The 24822-nt window shown below is 33.2% G+C and overlaps 2 protein-coding genes across 2 annotated transcripts; one reads left to right on the top strand and one right to left on the bottom strand.

Moving 5' to 3' along the window:
- Window positions 1-555: 555 nt before the first annotated feature.
- Window positions 556-15358, top strand: LOC123530837 (amiloride-sensitive sodium channel subunit alpha-like). The gene is made up of 14 exons (XM_045311613.2): window positions 556-640; window positions 1221-1442; window positions 3388-3601; window positions 4137-4339; window positions 6422-6585; window positions 7893-7987; window positions 8389-8495; window positions 8759-8922; window positions 9345-9567; window positions 10040-10109; window positions 11051-11108; window positions 11934-12001; window positions 14146-14224; window positions 14552-15358. The coding sequence occupies exons 1-14, from the start codon at window positions 625-627 to the stop codon at window positions 14735-14737; spliced, it is 1869 nt and encodes a 622-aa protein (XP_045167548.2). The 5' UTR covers window positions 556-624; the 3' UTR covers window positions 14738-15358.
- A 6261-nt stretch (window positions 15359-21619) lies between these two features.
- LOC123532039 (uncharacterized) lies at window positions 21620-23081 on the bottom strand. Its single transcript, XM_045313377.2, has 2 exons — window positions 22540-23081; window positions 21620-22192 (listed from the first exon to the last, which is right to left on the bottom strand). The coding sequence occupies exons 1-2, from the start codon at window positions 23012-23014 to the stop codon at window positions 21789-21791; spliced, it is 879 nt and encodes a 292-aa protein (XP_045169312.2). The 5' UTR covers window positions 23015-23081; the 3' UTR covers window positions 21620-21788.
- Between the last annotated feature and the right edge of the window lie 1741 nt (window positions 23082-24822).

Below are 24822 nucleotides of genomic sequence, written 5' to 3'. Positions count from 1 at the left end.
TAAATGGTCAACAGCTGGTGCTAGTAACTTCTGAACATCTACGTTTCCCGTTTTACCTCATCGAGACGGTGTAACGATGGGATTTTTACTTTTTAAACTAGCTAAAACATTAAGAAAACAGGAAATGCATGACTGCCAGTTCTTTCTTTCATTACAAATATGAAGCTGATGATGTAACATGATGAAACATAAAAGACAATTGGCCTATAAAAAGTGACCAATAGAAACGGGTCTTTTAAAGCACTCGTTTTCCTCCATGATACTTGTCGTCATTATTGAACACTAAGGAGTCAATTGTGCTGAAAGGAACAAATGAAGAGAAAGTATTCATTGAGACGGAATTGAAAACTGGCTTTCATTTCTATTTTTCATCTGACACTAAGAACAAAAAGAACCGCGTCTGTGTTTTTAGAACTAATCTTGTGAGTATACCACTACCTTAAATAAACATAAGATCTCTGCCTTTGCCGTATTTGAAATCGATTTCTAATTTTTAGCCTAATTTGTTGACAAGGAATCGGGATTAGAAAATCGTTGGCTGGTTAAGGGTTAAGCATTTTGTCTCATGAATAGTCGGATGTTCAGCGAAACCATTAAGAGCGCACAAAGTCGAGATTAAAACCTATGGTGAATTCAAATAGTACGTAGCTGTTTAATTCTGCAACTCTGATAATACATGTAATAATTACGAATTTAAGAAAAACAATTCTAACTGATAAAACTAGTTTATTTAAACTAACTTTATTACTATATATTTGTTGATAAAAAAGAAAACGCTAAAAATTTTAAGTACAACTACAGAACAAGCTCTTTTATACTGAGGTAGACAATTCTTATAATACATGCATTTTGTTACTCTTTTTCATCATGATTTGGGCAATTCAGTCATATGCGTTGTTCAGTTCGTTTGAAAAGTTTCAATTTGCAATGTAATTGTAGATATTCTTTGTGGATGTAAAACAGATACTTTTGTGACTGAGGAACACAATTTAGATATTTTTTTAAAATACCAGAATTAGTCAAATATCGTTTTTAAGTATGAGCAAAATGTTTTATAAGACATACTAAAATATAGGTAAACATTTGCTATGCAGTAGTTAAATAGGTTGCATGTGTGAAAGAGTGATAGAACAAATGTAGGAAATGGACGATATGAAAACATCTTGACCGCCTTCACATGCACAAATCAAGGGAATGACGTTAGTGTCAATATTTTCCAGATTCGATGATGAAAGGGTTGGCAACAAATGCAAAAGCTCCTAAAGAAAAGAAAGTGAAGAAGATAAGCGTGAAACCATTAATGCCTCCACAAAGGTTCAGCTCTAATGAAAATAATGATTCGGCAATAGACATTTCCGGAAATTTCCCGAAGGAAAAATCTCAACCGCATGGATCAGTACATGCCGTTCTTGAGAAAATGAAGATTTCAACTGACTGTCAAGGTATGTAAACTTTTATTCATCCTGTAAAATTGAAATGAATATGCATACTACAAAACGTATATACATACAGTAAAATAAGTACTACACTGCTACATATTATATATATATTTTCATACACCTGTATTAAATATTGAAAGTACTGAAAGAAAAATAAATAAATGTCGGAACTGAGATTGAAAAGAAACAATGAAATAAAATCTATACAAAATCCCTGCCTGTTGGCGAGATGTAATGCACATGTGCGCATTAGTTGCAAACGGTGAAATTTAATCTAAATGAGAAAATCGAATTTTACAAATAAAGTTATTTACACAAACTACGTAGGCTGTCAGCGATTAATTACCGTCCTCTATGGAAAATCTGGAAATAACATGTTTTTAAAGACAGGTCTATCAGCATTATTTTGATAATTGATTTTCTCTTTTAGAAAATGTTTTTTTTTATTATTTTGCAAAATATTGAATTGTGTCTATAGCCTTTCGGGAACTGTTTGATTTGTTGAAATTGTAAATTATTTCTGCCATTGATTACTCATAAGAAATGAAGGTTTGAACAAGATATTCATTCAGAGGTGCATGTATTGTTCAGTTAACAATAAAGTCCAAAACTGCACTCTTGGTGTACTAGTTCTTAATTGGATATCTGTGAGTGTTCGAAACTCCATAATCTTGACAAGAATAAGTTACAGTCAATATTTATTCAAATACATGTATTCTAAAATAATGATAATACAATAAAGCTCAAGACGGGTGGCATGACGAACGGATAAAGTAGCAATTAGTTGCTCCGATAAGAATTACGTGGAGGCATAGAATGTTGATTGTGATGTATGAAACTTCATTTATTTCCAAACGAATGTGCAAATTATGTTTTTAAACATATTCATAATCCGTGACTATCTCAAATTTAAGTTAAAAGATTGGCTTTAAAACTTCTCTGTGAAACCGAGAACTTAAGGAAGTTTTTTGGAGCCCTAGAAACGTCAGACTTGATCTGGTTATAGGCTGTAAGGGCACCATATACAGGGAAATACTCATCCTTGTTCAATTTAAAGTTCAATTCAAAGTATTTTTAATTATTTCATAGCATTGTAACACACAAAAATTAAATTATGTAGGTTTTAAACTTGTATAAAATTTCCACTTATGTTTTTTCAACGTACTGACTCTCAGTGCAGTGGGTATAGTCGTGAAAACCAGACGTATTTATTCATAGTAAGATGGATTTTCTAAGCATGTATTGCGAGTGGAAAAATGGAGAATAAAAATGAAACCTCTAAAGCACCATGATTTTTTTAAAAACGACACAACCATTTAACATATTGATAACCTATTATATATACTATTTCACTTCTAAATGAATTCCTTACACAATTCATGCTCACAATAACGTTTGTGAAAATGTTGCGTTAATAATAGGTTCTTTATAATAACTTTATATGACAAATGTAGTACTACAAAATCGCGATATTTTTGTGAGGCTTAAAAGTCGTAGAAAATTCGACTTGTTTTCCATACATGATTATTTATAATATTAACAGCACTTCAGCAAGTATTTATTTTCGTGAAAATGAAAACAGCAAATACAGCGAAAATAAATCTTTCGCGAACATTAAGAAAGTAGTAAAAGAAGTAACAGAGAGTCTAGTCATGTTGAAGACGTGTAACTGTTATTTAAATTTCTGTCATTAATTACTAATAGTACCTTGGTTAATACTTTATATTGTTGTATGATCTAATAATATTTTTACAATAAGAATGTCGTCGCATTTAAATTAAAATATTTGCATATTTATAAGTACGAGAGCATTTGGTTATATCAAAACTAAGCTGTTGATTAAAAGCAGTTTGTTCTCGGGCTTACTACTATTACTTTTCGCAACGCATACAATTAAACAGAATATAAAATAATAAAATGTATTTTGAGACAATTGGTTTCATATCAGACGCAAAAGCAGGCAAACTTGCAGCTGACCGGTGGAGAAACATGACTGCTAAGAAGATATATGATGATTTCTGCTCTGAAACTAGTTTTTCTGCCTTGACGAGAATACATAAAGCATCAAACTGGGGCAAGAGGATTATGTGGGTGATAGCATGTTTGTTTATGCTGACATGGCTTATATTACAATGTGTTTGGTTGTTCCAGAAATACTTCAGGTACAATATTAGCATACTATGTAAACCATATAATACCGTTCAGGTGTTTTCTATATTCCGTTCGTTACAACGTCATGTAATAACTTATAATAATTTAAATTTTAGAACCTTTGGTGATCAAACGTATTCACTATATCTTAACTGCACCCAGAATAGTTTTTAATCTTTCAGTAGAAAATGTCAAGTCACCTGATTAAATGTTATGCAACTATTCAATTATTTATCAATCAATTACATTTAAGGATCGGCCTTTGATGCTTCATGTAGAGTTTTTGACGTCATTGATAATGTCATTTAACCGTGCTGCGTTTATTCAGCATGAGTAATAAGACACTTTACATTGAGATATGTACCACTTAAGCAACTTGTGTGCATAATTCCTGAAAACATAATTCTCAGTCTATAATCAACTACATATATTGAGATAATTACAGCTAGCATTAACTGTTATTAAATAAAATATAATAATCAGTTAAAAGTTCAACATGCTAAAGTAATACCAATGATAAATAGAAAAATTATAACTAATTGGCAGTTATCCTGTTGAAGTAAAGATCGAGGTGGAAGCAGTTCCAAATCTTATGTTTCCAAGCGTTACTATTTGTAATTTGAACCCCTTAAAGAGGAGCATGATGGATAGAGGGCCATTCAAAAACATTTCACACTATTTCAAGCTCGATGACAACGATCTTCTTTACGATGATTTCGTAGATGATAAAATGAGAGAATGGAAAGAAGGTATGTTTATTTTTTTAAACAACCTCTTTGAAGATTTCACATTATTGAAATACCTTTTTTTGGGTTTAGTCACGCCCACCGACATATTTCAGGACATACCGGAGAAAGTCCCCAGGTGCCCTTCCAGGCTTTGTTTCAGGAATGGGCGGGCATCTAACCACTGACCTTCCGTAAGCCAGCTGGATGATTTTCTAACATGAATATATCTTCACCCAAAGTAAATCCAAACTGGTGAGGGGCAATTGATTCGAAGTCAACCACTCAGCAACGGAGACCCCTGTTAAAATATGAAATCTAAAACCAAGTCAAGCACTATTCATAACTGTTACAACAGTTCGTCTTCGTCGAAGCCTACCCACGCCTTTAAAATGGAGTCTATCTACAAAAATCAGGAGTGTCTAAAAAGAGCCGTAAATGGTAGGCGCAGTGTGCTACCCATCGTTCCAGGTTCAAAACAATGGGTGTACTCAAAGTTTATCGGAACGTCCATTCTGAGTGCGACTATTGGATGAAACAAAGAGCTTTTGAAACTAAATAGTTATAATACAAAAGCTGTCGGAGGACAGCAACGTTAGACTATTCAACAGCCTTGTCAATTGAATAAATACAAGTTGAAAAAGAGGCATAATTTCTTCAAAAACAAACGCAAAACATAATTATGAAACCTGTGCAATGTAAGTCATTTCTTCACAGCGAAAAAGTGTGAGAAGTTTCAATCCATTCCCACAAGTGGTTAATGAGATACCAGCTTACTTACAAAAACTTAACCAATTCGGGGCGCTGACGCCGACGCATGGGTGAGTCTAATAGCTCTACCTATTCTTCGAATAGCCGAGCTAAAAAGTGTACGAGTTAGGCGGAAATGTCCAATTCAAATCTCTTTAGTTTTCCAACAAAAATTCAATAACGAGCTACCCTAACATTTGCTTCATACTTGTACGAACATTGTTTCTGTATATGCTGATAATAATAGTGTTTGTAACAGAACATGGAAAACAAAACGAAATACGATACTTGTTTTTGCATGCCCTCAGTAAACAAACTGATAATAATTGCTTCCGCAAAATGACATTTTATATATTTAATACAAATAAAATCAATTAAGCAAATTCGCTTCACATTGTCTCGGTAAACATTTTACTTTCCAGCAGAAAATGTCAATTACACTGAACAGCAATGACAGCAAAATTGATTAAAACTCTGTTTATATTTATTAAACTTCAATGAACAAAATGTCGTAGCTTAGAGCTTTATAACAAAATACAAGTTTAAAGTAGACACCACTTTATTGAAAATTATTCTCATTTTTTTTGTAAAAAAATGTCGTATAGTAGGTTTCGTGTAAATCGGTTTTCCATTTATGAAATCAACGATTGCCTGAACAATTAAGACACCTGCATTGAAAAGGTGTATTAAGCTAGTTATTGGTACATGGATATGTGGGCAGGATATGAATGAACGTTAATATACACACTCTTTTCCCTTGAAAAGAAAGGATTTATTCACTAATTGAATGAAAGAAAACAATCACATTATATCGAGGTTAAAAATGCTCCTACCGTCCGTCTGTTTTGACGATCATTAATAACGAGTATGAATAATCATATAGTTCTGGAAAACTATGTAGTAGAATCTGTGGATAAAAATGTAAAACTACTGTACATTGCAATCTTTCTTCACACGTATACATACCATATTATTGCTTGACAAAAACATCTACAGTTGCATATGTTTTGGTAACATCGACGGATATAACTTGATTTGATTGACAACAGAATGATAATCATCTGTATGTACCAAGTTACGAGTGCTAGCACGGTTATATTTTCCCAGTCGATTGTAATAAATGTTTATAAGTTTAAAAGTCACGGTTAAGTATGGTACATTTGTACATTTTTAATAAACGACAGACCCCACATTTAAGGTAAAATGGGCGTCTCTCTATATGGAAGACGTATACTTTACCCAAGGCACCAAGGCACCGTAACTGTTGCATCTGGCGATATGCAGTAACAGTAATATTAGTAACCAGGTTTAACTTAAGAAGGGTCTATTTTTCATATGATTATATTTCCTATTCAGAAAATGAAATATTTCATGACGACGATGACTACATGAAGAACTTTATGAAGACAAACTCTTTCAACAAATGGGATGCTCTAGAAAATGATACAGATATAGCTGAACAATTCTATTCGGAAATGGGCGATTCCCATATGGCAGCATTTGCATATTCGTCTGTCGCTGTACGTATATTTTGTCTTAGACTGATTACATGTATATATGCATAAAGGAATTCAAAAACAGTTTACAGTTCAGAAAATGTAGATATTTGCAATTTAAACATGGGTTGCTGAATTGTAGGATTCTCTCGCAGTTAGTGAATTTCATTGCAAATAATGCTCAGCAGATCAAGACCAATCGTCAGAATTCTTTTTAATATGTATTTCAGTTCAATTTAAAGTTTCAAAGTTAAAAGAAGCATACATCCATGTCTATTATCTTTGTAAAAAGCGGACACCAGAAAGTTTTGATATCTGTTTGGATGCTAAAATACAGCATTTTTGAAATAATTACCGAAAAAGTGTGCCAGTATTATGGGGTTTTTTTGTGTTGTATCGATTAAAACCCTCCGAAATTACATCACAAATAACCCTTCTACATGCAATGTAAATTCTATGACTACTTCTTACGTAAACTCACCCCAACGTAAACATCGACGTGTAAAAGACGTTAAATAATATTCAGTAGTTTATATATGCTTAACATTTAATTAGTACACTTATATCATTAAGCAGGTTTCTTTTAGTATGTTTTTGATTCTGTAGAGAAAAATCAGTCCAGTTCTTCATTCCATGAGTAAAAGATACAGACTCTTAAAGTTTTATGATAATTCTTTCGTCTGTGCTTATCAGACAGTCAGTCCCTTTTAATTTACATATAGAAAACTTTTTACTTTTTTATATGGGAAGATCACTGTTAGGTCAATGGATAGTTTCGATGCTGTTGAGTTTGATTTGCCCGTCGATGCTTTGGTTACGTCACTGCTTTTGTGGTGGTGGCATGGGCGCCTTGGGGTAAATGATGGTCAACAATATGGATACTTCCAAACTAAACATCTTGATGTACAAATACATGTTTTATACTGTTTTAGTGTCTCATAAGTCAGTAATGGCTGGATGTAAAACTGTTTTAACGTGACTGTTTTAGTAACTTTTTACACCACAAGAAAAGATCATCACAGAAACAAATGAAGTTCAACAAAAACATTCACGGTTACAGTTAGCAAAACGTTTACAAGTATTGTCAGGTATCATTGCATTCACGCGCACGTTTTAACAGATACTGCAAACGATGGTTCATGTTTACATGGTTTATGTCCGTATTTAATGAGTTTGTGTTTAATTGTCGTAAGCCGCTAAAATATATTTGCCCAACGTAATATTTTGTGTTCATACAAATAAACATCTTAAAAGCGTATTTACAACTGCCAATATGTTGTTACTTATCCCTGTTTTACAAAACTATAAACTTTATGTTTCGTTTATTTTAGGCAAGTATCAACACGCAGGAATTCAAATCTTATGGACATCAGAAGCAAGATATGATTTTGTCTTGCTCATGGCAAGGAACGTCATGCTCTCCATCGTACGTTCTGCATTCAAACGTTTAAAATAATATGTTTTATTTTATATATTTTTGGATATGTGTAAATTTTACGGCGGCAATGCAGATCAAAAGTTGATCATTGGCCATTTTACCATTCATGTTTTTCTGTTTTGACAAACTTTGTTTCCAGCATGATACAGTGTCGTCAGGATTACTTTAGGACTTGGTACTTTAACATACATTTAGAACAAAAATATAAAAATAAAATTGCTTATGCTTATACGAATGTAATGCAAATTTTTAATATTTCATTTACCTTGAGTTATATAATATAAAGATACACAGTTTAAGAATGTTGTTTACTGTTGATTTTGAACCTAATACAAACGCATTATAAGATTTTCAAGCATACACCTCTAATATGAAATGTCTATACACAGGAATTTAACTTACCATCGAAGTCAGCTGTATGGAAACTGTTACACGATCAACACGGTCGACAATGGAAACGCTGCTCTCACGACAAATTACGCCGGTCCGTTAAAAGGTGTACACATTTTATTAGGATTTGTATCAAACAATAGCCTGAATCTGTTTACAATTTTAATCAAATTAAGATGGAAGCATAGAATATCTCGAACAAAATACTAATGTACCTAGTTTGATAAGTTTATACTATTTATTTACACGATTTTCCCTCAGTTAAGCACGTTTAATTCAAGTACGAATTCCGGCTCGATATTCGTTTTTTTCTAGGTAAATCTCTAAGTTACTGCAAATATCTATGTAAACATGTTTGTTGATGTACAGGTCTTGCGTTGGAACTAAATATAGAACAGGACGAGTATATTGCTGCTCTTAGTCCTGATGCTGGGGTTATAGTCACGATCCATCCTCGAGGGACGTATCCATTTCCTCAGGACGAGGGTATATCTATTCCCCCGGGGTTCAAAACTTCTATCGGAATAGCAAAGGTATCTATGTTTATCAAGTACCATTCAAAGCTTAAATTGCTACGACATGCGGTTGATTATTTTTCGAATTGTTATCTGAAAACAATGTATTAAGAGGCTATAAGTAGTACTGCCAATGTTCTTTTAAATAACGGATTTAATTAATTTTGTCTTAACATTCATTTCAATATGTATGTCTATTGAAATATATCCTGAGGATTATAAACACCTGTTACATGTCTTTGCATTACTAATATCTGTTCATGAGGTTACATTTCCAAAATACCTTGGTATTTAACAAATAACTGCTGCTCGAAGTTTCTTTCTATAAAAGGTGAACAAAACTTATTGAATTGCGTGACTTCTGTACACAAGACGTTTAAAAACACTTTTTTGCAAATATCATGACAGTAATTAGTTGTATATATATGCTTTCAACATAGACAGAACTTACTCGCCTGCCTCCGCCCCACGGTGACTGTGGAGGCAATGGGATAGAAGTTACCAACTTATTTATGAGAGATTTCGGAACGTCGTACACGAAACAAACGTGCTTAAAGTCATGTGTCCAGCAGCAGCTTTTTGCTGCCAATGGTTGTATGTCGTCCTACTTCTACGTGCCCGAAAACGTCTCCGTATGTGCTTTTACCGGAAGTGCAAATGATAGTAAGTAACATTCAAAACACAAGAATATTTAAGAATCGATGAGTAAATACGCCAAAGGCAGAAATAATTACTTTCTGATCACCCATCGAACATTTTCCCTTAACTGAACTTTTTATAATAACAGCCTTAAGTCAGTGAAAACGATTTCAACAGATGAAACATTAAACTTATAAATTTTACACATTTTCTTTAAATGCGTGCGTGCGTGCGTGCGTGCGTGCGTGCGTGATAAAGGAGTACATATATGTACTGGCCATACGGTTTCTTCCTATAGTAAAATTAAGGTTATATTTTACATAGAACATTTCTGACAGTAATACAGAAGGAGTTTTGCAAAAGAATAACATCAGTGGTGTTTCTCCAAAACGCGCCTTTTAAGTTCTTGTTTGAAATGTTGTATTCATAATAGAATCCTGTTTGTCTATAGAACTGTTTGAGTGTTTGCTTGAGGTATAAAAATACTATTTTACAGCCGCTTGTATGGAGGAAACCATCAGTAAACATTTGGAGGAGTGCAACCGTAAATGCCCCACACCATGTCAGTAGGTATTTAAATAATCATTGAATTCCAACACACATGTGCAGTATAACCACTCCAGAGCGGCCCGTTCCTTAAGCAAAATCCTCTTTATAACAACATCATCAAAATTTCCCTAAGCTGAAATATACTATCAAATTTACATCTCCAGAACAACAACCTCTGCATAACAGTCATTTTTGTATCAGGGTCTTGTTCTACAGAGGTTGCTCTGTACATTGAAACGCTTTACATCTAAATAGTTTAAATTGTATTTGAACATAAGCTGTAGTTATTAAACCAAGAACAATAATAATATTCTGCTGTGTATCAATTTCTTTAAAAAACGTGTTAATAGTTTGTTTCAAGAGGAGACAAGTGTACTCGTTGTTATAAAAATAAAAACATAGTCAAACAACAAAATATTAGTGTATATTCTAATTTTCTATATGGAAATTTTAAAAAAGAACGTATCACATTGTAATCATATCACTATTAATAACACATGTAATGTTGCTTACAAAAGCTGAGATCCTTTACCCCACCTTCTTACACGTTTCTCTAGATTTATTCTAGAGGTACTTAAATTACTATCTATTTAATCCGTCACAAGAACCTTATTGTATGAATTAAACCAATTGTCATTCATGTGATTTCCCTACTTACGTTCTATATTTATTAATTGCTAGTAAATGTAGATAATATGTTGCTGCCTTCCAGTAATTCATTGTTCGTCTTTTTCTGTCCCTTTGAGATCTTGGGTCCTATTATTGTGCCTGTATAACAGAATTCCACTTAAGCAGGTGCTAGGAGGGCGAGGTATGTTGTACACTTACTTTCTTCTCATACACAGATTTGATCAAACCAAGTCCGCTGTAACTTTGCATATTTGCGTTCTATACTTATTCCAAACAATCTGTTAAGCAGCTTTGGTTGCTTTAAATGGTGTTTTCTTATGTCTTCCAGTGAAACAAAATACGAATTCACGTCATCTGTGTCAAAATGGCCGTCTGAACAGTACGAGGTTAGTATACAAATTGTAATAAATTAATACTTTCCTTTCTAGTGTCATATTTTGATTATAACGTCTATGCGTAAACAGATGTTCAGCTTCCAATAAACGGCACGTCCTATAAAGTGGACATTTATGGCTGGATGAGGATCTCTGGCTCCCTTTTTTCATTTTAGAATCTAACCCCTGTGTGTCTGATGCATATATATAAGAACTGACATTCAATGCGTTTCAGAAAGTCAAAGGATCAGATCAATAAATCTGTCAATTCAGGTCCAAAAAAACACTGCAGTGAGGGGCTATAGAGTCATTATCCCCATTAAAAGTCTTCTTGGTGTATTTTGCTGCATTTAGGTTGAAAATGACATCAATTGATACACGCTGTAGTTCAGAAATTAAGGAAAACTTATCATGACTCGCTACAAAACGGTTTTTAATTTCTGACATACGTTTTAAAACAGCACATTAATAAACTTTGAAAAGAGAATAGATAAAGATAAGAGATGAAAAAGTGTTGGTCTCTTAAAGTATCAGTCCTCTTGAAAGCCAATGAAAGGGCAAGCCATTTTGTCTTATGACACGTATTTGTCTTGTACGTATCTACATGTACCTCCCAAATAAAGTCAGACACCATGCAAGATGGCAATGAATAATAACCATTCTATAACCAGCTGGCTGCTTATCAACCGGCCACATTGTAAAAGTGGGGCTTGAACTTCCGATCTCCATTTTATGAAGCGGGAGTATAACACAGGAAATCTAACAAATATGACATGGCATTTCTTTGTCATAGATTGAATTTAATGAAATATATCCTTTTGTTTCTGAAATAAATAGGATCACCTGGATACGAAAATAAGTAAATCAATGAGTTCCTTCATGGAAAAAGACGACAGAGCTGGCAGGTAGATATACTTTCGTAGACTCTACATTTTCAATGATTTTTTCTGTAACTTTAGAGCTTCTATATTGTATTCAATAAGGTAACTGTAGTATGGTATTTACGTCTATATCAAATTCCAATATTATGGTTTTGTGAAATAAAACTCAATTATTAACAAACTGTTATGTTTGAGTAAGGACTCTGACAATATGATTCTAGATATAACAATGTTCAACAGTTACAAGTCAAATAACGGCATTGATTAAATTTATAAAATTGTAAAAAATATCCCAATACAAAACAAAGAAAAAGAAAAATTGAACAAAATACGTTTTCTGCATAAACTATTGATCTTGTACCAGCCAATCGTTTTGTTTTATATTCCAAATTCAAAATAAAATCATGTAATTCTAAAAATAATTGTTTAAGTAGAGGATTAATTAACTTACCATAGATAAGCTTATGAATAAGTGTGTCAGCCTCAGAAATAGCAAAATCATGTAACATGTTTACAGCCCAATTATGTTTACTTGTATTGCATGACTGCTGATATTAATTTGCCCCTCGCCGATGTGGGTTCGAGCCACACTCTCGGAGTTGATTTCGTCAAGAGAGAAAGTCATCCAGTTGGTTTACGGAAGGTCGGTGGTTTTACCCAGGTGCCCGCTCGTGATGAAATAATGCACGGAGGGTCTTCTTGTGACTTCATCCACCATTAAAGCTGGAAGGTCGCCATATGACCTATAATTGTGTCGGTGCGACGTTAAATCCAACAAATATATAAATCATCTGTCAATAGTTTGTGCTATATGACCGGTATAATTATGTTCATTAAATGTTTACTGGGCATATTAGAGGAAATCACTAAAATAGTTATGTAAATAATTGATTCTTATGCCGTGTAATAAAACACTAATTGACTGGCTTTTCGGTTAATAGTAGAACTATTGACAGTCGATCCTTCGGACCTCGGGTTATAGCTTTGATTATTAGCGGGTACTATATTCAATTAATGCAATATATGAAACTAAATTATTCAATTATGTTCATGTTAGTCCGCTTGGTTCAATTGGGAAAGCGGAAATTTACGGATAACGGGTTGCAGATTTACGGAATACGGGTCCTCAGTGAGGCGTATGCTTCTGTGTCCATTGATAAAAGACATTGTGCCTAAAATCATTCGTTTTCGACCTCCAGTTAAAGAGGAGAAGTTAGCAGTTATTTGTGGAGAGCAGGTTAGGTTTGATAAGAATCCAGGAAAACTTGTTAATTTAACTTCCCGTCGTTACGTAACTGAAATACTGTTTAAAATAGTGCTTCACCCAATATCAAACAAGCAAAAGATTGTATTCCATTCTATTCAATCCTGTTAACTCCTTAAGGTGAACATCTTTCCGTCATACTTGAATATTTGCAATTGTCATACTAGACATGTAATCATTGTGTATCAATACGAGTGAACACAAAACAATATTTAAAAATTAATATAAAATTCGGTTTTAGTTACTTCCATTGTTAAGTGTAAACTGCATGTGTATGTTTAAAATATGCCTGTTTATTAACATTCAGATAGAACTCTCATGAAAACGCACAAAATCACAGTTCATTCTTAATTGTGAATATATATCAAAATGTAAACTGCCTGAAGATATGTGTATTGAAAGCGCTTGCAGTGAAGAATTAAAATAATTGTAAAACACAGAAGTCTGCTGCTGTTTATTCCTTACAAATTGAACTTTTATATATATCAATTTATATATATCAATCTTTTTTCCAGTTATATATACTCGCGGATCTCACGTATGGGAAAGTAGACAGTACTGAATTTGACTATATCCCTTAAAGCACACTATCTGGATAAAATGTATTGCATCCATGAGATCCAGTTAACTTTCAGAGATAAAATATTTAGCTTCTCTGGTCCAAATCAGTTTAAAACGACTAAAACGTTGGACATGATAACAGAGATTTCAGTATATATGCAAATGTTGAACCAGTACGAAATTATAGTACATTTATAAAGTAGCATTGAAACTATTCTTATTTTGGATTAGTAAACTTGTTGTGGCATATGCAAGTTCGTTTTTACACATAAAAATATTGTACAACAATTTTCATTTAAATCCTTTATCCTTCTACTTACATTATGCACTGTATATATTTCAGTGAAGACACGTTAGCTAAAGTGGTAATATACTTCCGTGAACTCGTGTATGAAAGAATTGAACAACAGAAAGCGTACGAAGTTAGTGTATTATATTAGTAACATTCTCACAGATTATTATTTTTTCATAAATGTATTGCATGTGTGACAACAATATTTATCAATTTACTTTGAAATATGGTAGTACGAACGGCTAGAAATGTTTATTCAGAAATGAAATGTTTCAGTTAAGAGAAGTAGAATTTAAAATTTTTCGTAAATCAATCACCTGTCTTAAGATGCTACGCATTTGGAAATCTACAAAATACATTAATGCTTTCAGAATAAAGCTTTTTGAAGAAAGAATAATCAATAAATTCATCTGAATAAATGCAATATGAAAATATTTCTTTCCAACTTTCTTTGTAGTCGCAGAATTTGATTTCCGATATCGGTGGTCAGCTGGGTCTCTGGCTTGGTCTCTCTGCAATTACGATGGGTGAACTCATTGAATTCTTTGCCTCACTTGGGAAGATGGTTTGTGCAAATGTGTGCAAGAAGAAGACACATCCTGATAAACTTGGATTAAATGAGCCTTCAGCAGATTTAGCGTGAGAGAAATATATACACAGCGTCTTTATTGTTTTACAAATGCACATATGACATTTGTATACTCTTAATGACAAGTAAATAATCTGCGTTTTATGTTTGAATATCAGCAAAGAATATGACGTCACCAGACAAGAACGGGACACATTCTTAACAGCGTTTAAGTGTTAAGCTATAAATATATTGAAAAAGTTAAAAAAAAACCGTCTCCGACTTTACGAGCAATAGCTACATATGTATTTGCATTTATTCTATGTTTTACTTACAAAATCTATAAAATACTTAGTATGTCTAGCTGTACAGTTAGATTTGTAAATAACTCAGAAAGAGCAGCAACATATTCTTGTTATATTTTATATCATCTACGAGAATGTCTGAATGACACAGATCCTTCGATTACTTTCTTATCAATTTGCTTCCGTTGCAGTGGTATTACCTAGTCCGAATGACATTTTTCGGAGACGAAATTTTAAGTCGTACTGAGATATTTTCCTCTTGCTGTGGTATTCTATGGATCTAAGGCTACGACAGAAATATTATTTGTGTTAATCGTTATTGTTCAGAATTACATTAATGAGAATTAACGTTGGTATTGTTTTCTTGTCGATTAACAAAAAACAACAAAAACATTTGATTGTATATTATAGAAATGCAATCTGACTAAAGTTATATAAGTGCGGTATTAGAGGCAAATTGAACCGTATTGTGAAATATAAACAAAGGTAAATCATGTGTATTTGTTGAGGCCCCTAAATAGGGTGACCCCGTATATTTTCCTTCCACAAGTATAACATGTATACATACTGAACAGCATAAATATGATGTATGAAAAAGGAAAAGACAGGAATACCGAATAAGGTTTTCAGGTCTGTTTTACAATGATGACATTTTCATTTTGTTTGCTTAGAACACAACTGCCAGTTAAAATGAAATAGTTGCTATCATTTTCGCTCTCTTGTTCTACTCGGATAAAATTTCGCAGGGATAATATTTTGCTTTCTTTTCTAACTCATTGAAGAATACTTATATTAGTGGTCTAATGAGAGGAAAAAGGGGTTGTGGTGCTGTATTTGGGGATAATAGTGTTTCCATGCTTCCGTTATGACAATTTGTTTAAAGAGAATTGATTTCATTTCGTATTATATATGAGCCGTGCCATAAGAAAACCAACATAGTGGGTTTGCGACCAGCATGGATCCAGACCAGCCTGCGCATCCGCGCAGTCTGGTCAGGCTCCATGCTGTTCGCTTTTGAGATCAGCATGGATCCAGACCAGCCTGCGCATCCGCGCAGTCTGGTCAGGCTCCATGCTGTTCGCTTTTAAAGCCTATTGGAATTGGAAAAACTGTTAGCGAACAGCATGGATCCTGACCAGACTGCGCGGATGCGCAGGCTGGTCTGGATCCATGCTGGCCGCACAGCCACTATGTTAGTTTTCTCATGACACGGCTCATATAATGTTATTAAAATAGAGACAACTTTGAGTTGTTTATTTCTATTTTATTATTTACTATGGCAATATCCTTTTCTAAATCAATTCTTTGTTTTAGATATTTCCTGTAATGTTCATAATACGGCATTCCTATCCTATATTTCATCTTAGATATAATAGAACTTACACAGCAGTATATCGAAGTTGATACTGCTTTCTTCTTTTTTTTCTATATTGCTTGTATTTTTGGGCACTCCCAAAACAGACGTTCAACGGTTTTATCAAATATTTTACAAAATTTGCACAAATTGGATGGGCTTAACTTGCATTTACATAGATACTTTTTTGTTGGTACCAATCGTTTTAAAACCTTATATTGAACGCTTCTTTATTTTGTTTCTATCGTGGCGCTAAAAATTGAAGAATATATTCTTTTCAAGTCAATATTTTCTATCTTAAATTTTTTTCTCCCACTTTTCCTCATACTTAATGTTTTCTTCGAAAGGCTTCCTCATATGTATTTTATATAATCGATGAATTGTATTTACCAATGTTTTATTTAATCAAAATGTGATATATATTTTTCTTTGTTTCTGTAACTATGTTTTTTTCTAGCTTTTCATGACAAAATCAGGGACACACATTATTATCTTATGATATTCTAAACTTTCTTGAACTTGAATGTTAAATACAATGTTAGCTTCAGTGATAGATAAAATGGTGTTTTGTCATCTAACAGTGATAGATAAAAAGTGTTTCGTCATCTAATTGTTCAAAAGTGTATTCCTTTTTCATAACAATCTTTATTGAGTATACAGTTTTTCCATAATCTTAAAGATCCAGTTGTTCCAAATTATGTGTTCATCGACCGGTTCATCGTTCAATGTCTTGTAGTAATATCTTACTATCCGAAATAAGGAACTTAATATAACTTAAAGAAACATGTTGTTTTAACATAGCAGGTTATATTAGAACTTGTGAGGTTACACCTGATGTTTTTATTTAAGAGTTTTTCATAAAAAAAAACATTTCCAAGGCCTGTATTATTTTGATAAAATAACTTTTTAACACGACATGCTTTTAATAGAGTTCAAAAATGTCTGCACATTAGTATTCTCAAGTCGATCATTTTGATAATTTTGAAAAAGAGTATTTCTCTTTTTTTCTGGTTTCTTATCCCATAAAAACAAATATAGATTAACTGATATCTATTATAATGTTCGGAGTCGGATAAGGAACTCTGTAAATGCATATGCTGGCTTTGGTAAAGCAAATGTTTTAACTACTGTAACATTTCCTAAGAGTGTTGCCATTGCTTAAACCAGTTTTTGAAATCTTGCAGTTTTGGTTCAAAGTGTGGAGTTATATTACTATTACTAATTCATTATCATTACAAAAGTTCATTCCAAGAACATCTGCAGAGTAAGACGTCCATTTAATTTTATAATATTTTTTTCTTGGGCAATGTTGTACAGTTGTGATTTTAAAGACCCTATTTTTAATCTAGATTTAAATTCAAATTCATTTATTATTTCTGTTAGTCTTTCGGAAGTTTCATATTGTCCCGTTAAGATATATGTTGCAGTATCTGCAGAATAGTTTGTTTGAATTCTTTATCTTTTATTTTCAATCCACAAATCATGTGTAAAGTAAGGCAACAACTATTCTGATTTCTTTGAATAAACTTTTGGCCTACGTCAAGGGGATGTAATGCCTCATTTCTTATTTTCTCTTTATACAGATGATTATGAGCTGTTTTTGCAAAAATACATGTTGTGGTCCGACTATAAATGACAATATTAAGCTATGCTGCTGAAATATGGGATGAAAGTATAAAGAGACCATCTCAAATTTGCACAAAAAAGACACAAAATGTTCAAAATGTTAAACAAAACATGTGTAATACTGCTGTATATGGGGAACTTGTACGTAACCCTTTATATGTTTCAAGACATGTAAAAAAATCATTAAAAACTAGTACTGGTTTAAATTGTTTGAGACTGATTACATTAAGTTTATAAAAATTGTAGCATTGGAAAGAAAATTAGTTTTCAAATATTGACAGTGTACTTTGTAACTACGGCTTAAATTATGTGTGAGAATATCCCAAATCTGTGAACAATAAAGTCGTTGTACCAACATTTAAAAAAAACGATTTATAGCCTGTTTTACACAAAATTGTTATAACCATTTGAAAGATCCATTTGTATATACGAGTTACCATAATAAATTGACAAATGATCTAAAAATATTTCTTACTATAATTATCATCCCATTCGCTACATTTTAAAAGATATGGTATAAAGGTGAACGGTACTTTGTACACTGAAATATCTGATGATTTCGAGGAAGGCTATCATTTTATTTTACTTTGTCCCTATTACAATGATATAAGAAAAAAAAAATAAAACGACGATATTACATAAGACCCAGTATTTATAAATCTTTTGAGATTTTAAAGACAGAAAATAGTAATATGTTGATTAATCTATGCCTATATATAATCGAACCGCATTGTTACTTAGAATTTCTTTCACTATAATTAATACAGATTAATTCACCCTCTGTATTTGTTAAATGTGAATGTTCTGCTTAAATTAATTATTGCTATTCTATTTATTGCTGATTTATTATGTTCATTGTATATTTGAAGATGTATATAAATCTAAATAAATTTTCTGTTATGTCTGTTCTGCTGTATCATTACTTTCAGAACATTGCTGTTATGTCTAACGTACTGCCCGAGTTGTTTTGGGAAGCTCCGTGGCCAAGTGGTTAAGGTTGCTAACTTCAAATAACTTGCCCTCACCTATGTGGGTTGGTTCGATCCTGTCTTGGGGCGTAGAATTCAGTGCCCTCAAGTTTGTATAAAGTATACCAACATCAGCGTCTGTGACAAGCACGTATTCAAATTCGAGTAGTCACGTAGAAAAATTACTATCATTCGTTGTAGTCTTATTGAAATGAAAGAAAAATATCAATTTAACGAACGGTAAAAACTTCATTGCAATCGTCATTTTGTCGACCGGGCTTCGAAATGAATAAACTGATGACCTTAAACCTAGTGTAAAAATATAGCTTTTCAAAAAGTATTTTCTTTCAACTCGAATCATATATATTTCGCCGGACTGAAGATGTGGTTTATGATTTCATAAAAATGAACAATCTGGGAGCTGAATTACAGCTACATATAGTTTACATGAAGTTCAAGTGTCTCCATGTACATAAACTTCTATTTTCGAGTGTTTTATTTGGCAAGAAGACGTCAGTGTTATTCTTAATTTTATACGGTCAGGAAAATGATGATCCCAAAAACAAATTATTTAATACTTTTATATTTCTGTTACGACACTATAGAACTAACTCATTTCGAGAATATACCTACATGTTCAATTATATTTTAACCCGGTTAGACCATGTTTCATTCATTTGCGAAACAAGATATTTTCTATATGCTTAGAGTTTGATGTATTCAGCCATGTTCTATAGAGATCAGCTGGTTCTACCCATGTGTCCACCTGTGCCTGGAGTAATGCCCGAAGCCGGGACACATTGTCTTTCTTCATCACGAAAAGCTAGAAAGTCTCCTTATGGCTTATAATTCTGCCAAACCAAAAAAAAATGCCATGAAAATTTATAGCCTTGTTTGCATTTATACTTGTTACTTTTGAAAGATTTATTAACACACGGATTACCATTTATTCGTGGCATCATTCACGTTTCTCCATGCCGAGACCAGTCTATACACTCTGACATTTAAATCTAAATGCGTTTCCTTCTACGTGTATTGCATTTGCATGAAAATTATTGACCGCAAACATATGTAATATTACAGAGTTCAGAAGACTATTGACTGACCTTGTTTGTTTACCCGCATCTCAACATACTATAGGTGTGCATTTTGTTGTTTATTAGTCCCCTACTTGTTGAAAACCTGTTTCGGGGACTATAGGAATGTGCTTTTCCGTCCGTCATTCCGTCCGGCCGTCCACAATTACATGTCCGGTCCATTACTCTGTTATCAATGAAGGGATTTTAATATTACTTGGTACAAGTATAGCCCATGATAAGACGATGTGTCAGGCGCACATCCAGAACCCTAGCTGAACTTTCAAGGTCACACTTTGAGATCAATGGTCAATGGGACTTTTTTCTGTCCGGTCTATAACTTTGTCATGCAAAATAGGATTTAAATATCAGTTTGCACAAATATCCCCCTGGATTAGACAATGTGTTGTACGCAACACCCGAACCCATAGCTGCAAGGTCAAGGTCACACTTAGAAATCAAAGGCCAAAAGGGATTTTTTCCTGTCCGGTCTGTAACTCGACCATCCTTAAAGGGATTTTAATATTACTTAACACAAATGTTTACCACCATAAGACGAAGTGTTATGCGAAGAACCTGGTCCCTAGGTCTAAGTTCAAGGTCACACATAGAGGTCAAAGGTCAGATACAAGTATGACTTTGTTCGGAGCATTTCTTCTTCGTGCATGGAGGGATTTTGATGTAACTTGGAACAAATGTTCACCGTCGTGAGGCACCCTTGTTTTGAGAAATACGTTCCTTTTTGTTACTATGAATAGATTATATTGTAACTTATTTATTACGGACCGTAGGGGAAAATCGAGACCAGTTTTCAGCGGTACAACATGCATGTGACATCAAATGTTTAAGAGCATTTTGGCCTATCTCTATCTGATAAAGAGTTTTTGTGGACTTATATTACATATATTTTTCTTTTATTTTAAGGATTAATTTCCCTTTGTTGTTACTATAAATAATGTATGACACCTTTTTTGATAATCGGCCAAAAATGCCATATGAAAACAACTGTAGGTTTTTATATATGAATTTTAATCCAAGTGTTTTGTAATAACATATATATATATATATATATTGTTTATATATCAGTTCATTACGTTATACTGCAGTAGAGAAAATTAGGTGCCTCCCAGTAGGGGACTTTGTATGTATTGTATGGCAATATTTCATTCACTTGTTTCCAAAGCAAACTCGTGACGTGTCGTTCAAATTTTAATATACGCTGTTTCAACAACGGACACCATTTGAACATGTATAATTTCAGAGTTCTATTATTTCAAACGTTTGCAAAACCGGACCAATTATGTCTTTGTGAATGAAAGAAAAATAAAAACAAGATGTAAAACTTTGTGTGAGTATTAAATAAACGGTAAGTTCTAAACACGTCCATGTATTCAAGGACATTATGCGGTGACACCTGTTTATGCAGGACAACCTTAATTTGTAAGTTAAGTAACTATGACTAATATATACTAAAGTATAAAGTACCCAATACATTAACTAAAGTCACCATCTTATTTATATTTGTGAAATTGAATGTCATTTAAAGAATATAAATTCCAATGTACACAGCTTAAGAGCAACTACCTCTTAACGTATATGTTAAGGACAGAGTGACCCGAACAAGGTAAAAGCATTCATAGAGCTTGTTTACTTTAAAGCTTGCATTCCAACACAACACCTTCTACATCATTGTCTTTTAAAAGAAACAAAATTTACTTTCAAGTTTGTTTTACGAAACTCCAAAGATATCTACAGTCACCTCATAGATACAAACAAATAACACACACATACACACAATTAGCGTATCATCACACCTGAAAATGAGTTTGAACTACTAAACTGATCCAACTGACCTTCACGCATTGATGAAATATGTACAACTCGCACAGAATCACCTTTTTCTATCTTTGCTATGGCCTTGACATTGAAACAGCCATTGTTTCCAGGTGCAAACGCCGCCAGGGCAATATAGTCATGGTTCACAGTCAATCCAACATCTATCCAATAGGTGTATTTTACATAAAGTTGAGTCGTAAATATATAAGTTCCTTTTCTCGGTGCTATGAAGATGCCAGTGTCTGAATCGTAACCTTGACCCATGTTGTAATCAATTTTTGAGAAGACTATGGTTTCCTCTCCTTCCCCGAAACTTGTCTTTGTTGTCACCGACGCCCTAAATACGACCCCGTAGTCAAAAATATCTGAAACGAGATGGAGTTAAAACTGACTCATACATAAATGAATCCCGTTTATTTCTGTAAATTTGAGTTTCATGAGTGGCTGCTAATACGGTATAAAGAATGGTTAAAGTCTGTGTGAAACTGTTCTAACCGCATTATCTTCACAAGAATATGAGTGACATACCTATACTTGTTAAAATCTAAATAAGCGGTGTTTATAGAGTAGCACACGAATAGGAAAGTAAGACTAGAAAGATAAATGATCATGTGAATTATTAGATTATAAACAGTTTTAATGATCAAAACTATCTATTTGGTATTAAAAAGTATTTGTTAAAGAGAAAAAACTACTCCCTCATAGGACTTACCGTCATAGTTCAAACTTGTGTCATCTGTTCGATTGCCATAGCTATCTTCTATCGTTTCATCGTGCCGCAACCCTGTTGTATGTTCATTTTTAACTTCAACAAGGCTTCTGACAATATCTGCCTGATCGCTTAACATTTTATTTAATTTCTTCCGTTCTCTCTTTGTATAATGCTTATTGAACTTGTCTTTTACATGTTGAAAATGTTCTTCGAACTTAATGGTTAAGTTAGAAAAAGTTTTCTCCAACGACTTTTTGCTTTCGTCCAAGCCATGGTCTGCATTATTCACCCTGGATTTTATGTCAATAATGGTCTGTTTCAAAGCTCTAAAGCGACTTTCTATTTGAAGTATCCTGTTTCTAAAATCCTCATTTTCACGATTAGCCGCAACACATTGCAAATAAAATAAAAACAATGTAATTCTGATAAAGTCCATTTTCATTCTGAACATTTCTTTTACAAATTCAAATGACATTTTGTAAATACACACAGTTTTATAAACTAAGATATCAAGCGGCGTACTAGACTAGAAAATAATTAGAGCGTTTTAAATTTATGTGAAGGGTAGATGTATCATATTTGTAACCAGGTTTGATTTTGCGGTATCACTATCAAGTTGCAAATGATAGAACATGACACCCGTTTATATATAATTATATATATTGTATGAATGTGACCAGGCTATTCTGTTTTAAAGACCCACTAGGAAGGAAGTGGTCTACATTTTTTCACAACGTGCACTTCATGTACCTAATTCAAATAACAAACTTATAATACAGGTGAACCACAAAATGACATAGAGACAATTCCCTGAGTTATCTAAGAATTTATAGGAAAACTGTTTTAACACTATTTATACACGATGGGCGGTTATACGTCAAGTGTATTAATCTTACGAGAGCGTAGCCCGAGTCAACACGCAGCGTATATCCAATTCATGTTAAACGTATAACCGCTGGAGTGTATAAATAGTGTTAAAACACGGTTTTGCTATAAATTATTTCGATTCTTATACGTCTTAAATTGTAAAATTTAGATCAAATGTGATAGAACTGTTTCTTCGAGGATGTACTGCCCCAAATGGTAGGTGGTTACGCATCTTTGTTTATACACGCCTGGACCTGAAATGGTAATACGTCTTGGAAATAGTTCAATTAGAGCGCAAATGATGGCAAATTATTCTGCACAGCGAATTACCAAGACAGTGTTTGTGTAAATAATCAAGACAGTTGTGCTCTGTGAGATATTTGATCGAATTTGAAAGTGCTATTTCTCAAAGCAGTTAACACCTAAAAATTGGCTATCATGTTGTAACTGTAGTTTATACTCGTATTTCTCGATTTGTTTGTTGCAAATCATGTACAATTACCACCCTGGAAAAACAATAGACACACGTGTCAGCAGCGGGTCTTTTAAAAGTAAAAGTTCGTAATCATGATTATCTAACATGCTCGCGCAAAAGGAAGTTTGAACAAGAAAAGGCAATAAATCAATCGCGTTATTACATATTAATTTTCCGTTTTTATTTCATTGCTGTTGATCAGAAAGATATGATGATTTCATGCAGTTCGTTAAATTAACCATGTGCAGTAAACATCTTTAATTTCGTTCGATTAATATTATCAAACGCATGAATAATTGAAATTTACACGCAAAGTTTACAATTTTATTTCGATATTCTCAGTTTGCAAAAAATATACAAATACATGAGCTAGTACATTTACAAATTACACATAGCAAGCAATCACGCACAGAAAATGAGGGTAATAATTATAGGTTATTAGGTTTGAATCGAGAAATATGTGCATGAGTTTTGCAGCGGAAATATTGCGCGACTTTAGGAGCACAATATTCTTCTGCTGAAAAACGAGTGCATATAGTTTCTCGATGCAAAGATAATAACCTTTTTATTACATACGCATCTACACGTATAAATATTATGTAAATATCATAAATAATGTTCAATAGCCTGAATAGGATTGACAATACTGAACTAAATAGAAAAAATAGTGCAACAACACACACTGAATTACGTCACGCATCCGATATGAAATCCAGGCGTCAGTGTATGGAAAAATTTTAACGTTTCCGGTACCGGTGTGACTTAACAGGGAATAGAAACGAGTATGTAATAATTATAGGTTATTCGGTTTGTATCGAGAAATATGCATGAGTTTTGCAGCGGAAATACTGCGCGACTTTAGGAGCGCAACATTATTCCGCGAAAGAACGAGTGTATATTTCTTGATGCAAATCTAATAATCTTTTTATAACATACGCATC

Source organism: Mercenaria mercenaria, chromosome 11 (genome assembly GCF_021730395.1).
Source record: "Mercenaria mercenaria strain notata chromosome 11, MADL_Memer_1, whole genome shotgun sequence".
Taxonomy (NCBI): domain Eukaryota; kingdom Metazoa; phylum Mollusca; class Bivalvia; order Venerida; family Veneridae; genus Mercenaria; species Mercenaria mercenaria.
Note: the sequence above shows the minus strand (reverse complement) of the source record. Positions and strands in the feature narration are given on the sequence as shown.

Coding starts and splice junctions, on each gene's coding strand:
- LOC123530837 (XM_045311613.2), top strand. Junction 8,496..8,758: donor TTACGCCGGTCCGTTAAAAG/GTGTACACATTT, acceptor GTTGATGTACAG/GTCTTGCGTTGGAACTAAAT. Junction 11,109..11,933: donor GGCCGTCTGAACAGTACGAG/GTTAGTATACAA, acceptor TGAAATAAATAG/GATCACCTGGATACGAAAAT.
- LOC123532039 (XM_045313377.2), bottom strand. CDS start 23,014: ATGTCATTTGAATTTGTAAAAGAAATGTTCAGAATGAAAATGGACTTT. Junction 22,193..22,539: donor CACAAGTTTGAACTATGACG/GTAAGTCCTATG, acceptor ATCTCGTTTCAG/ATATTTTTGACTACGGGGTC.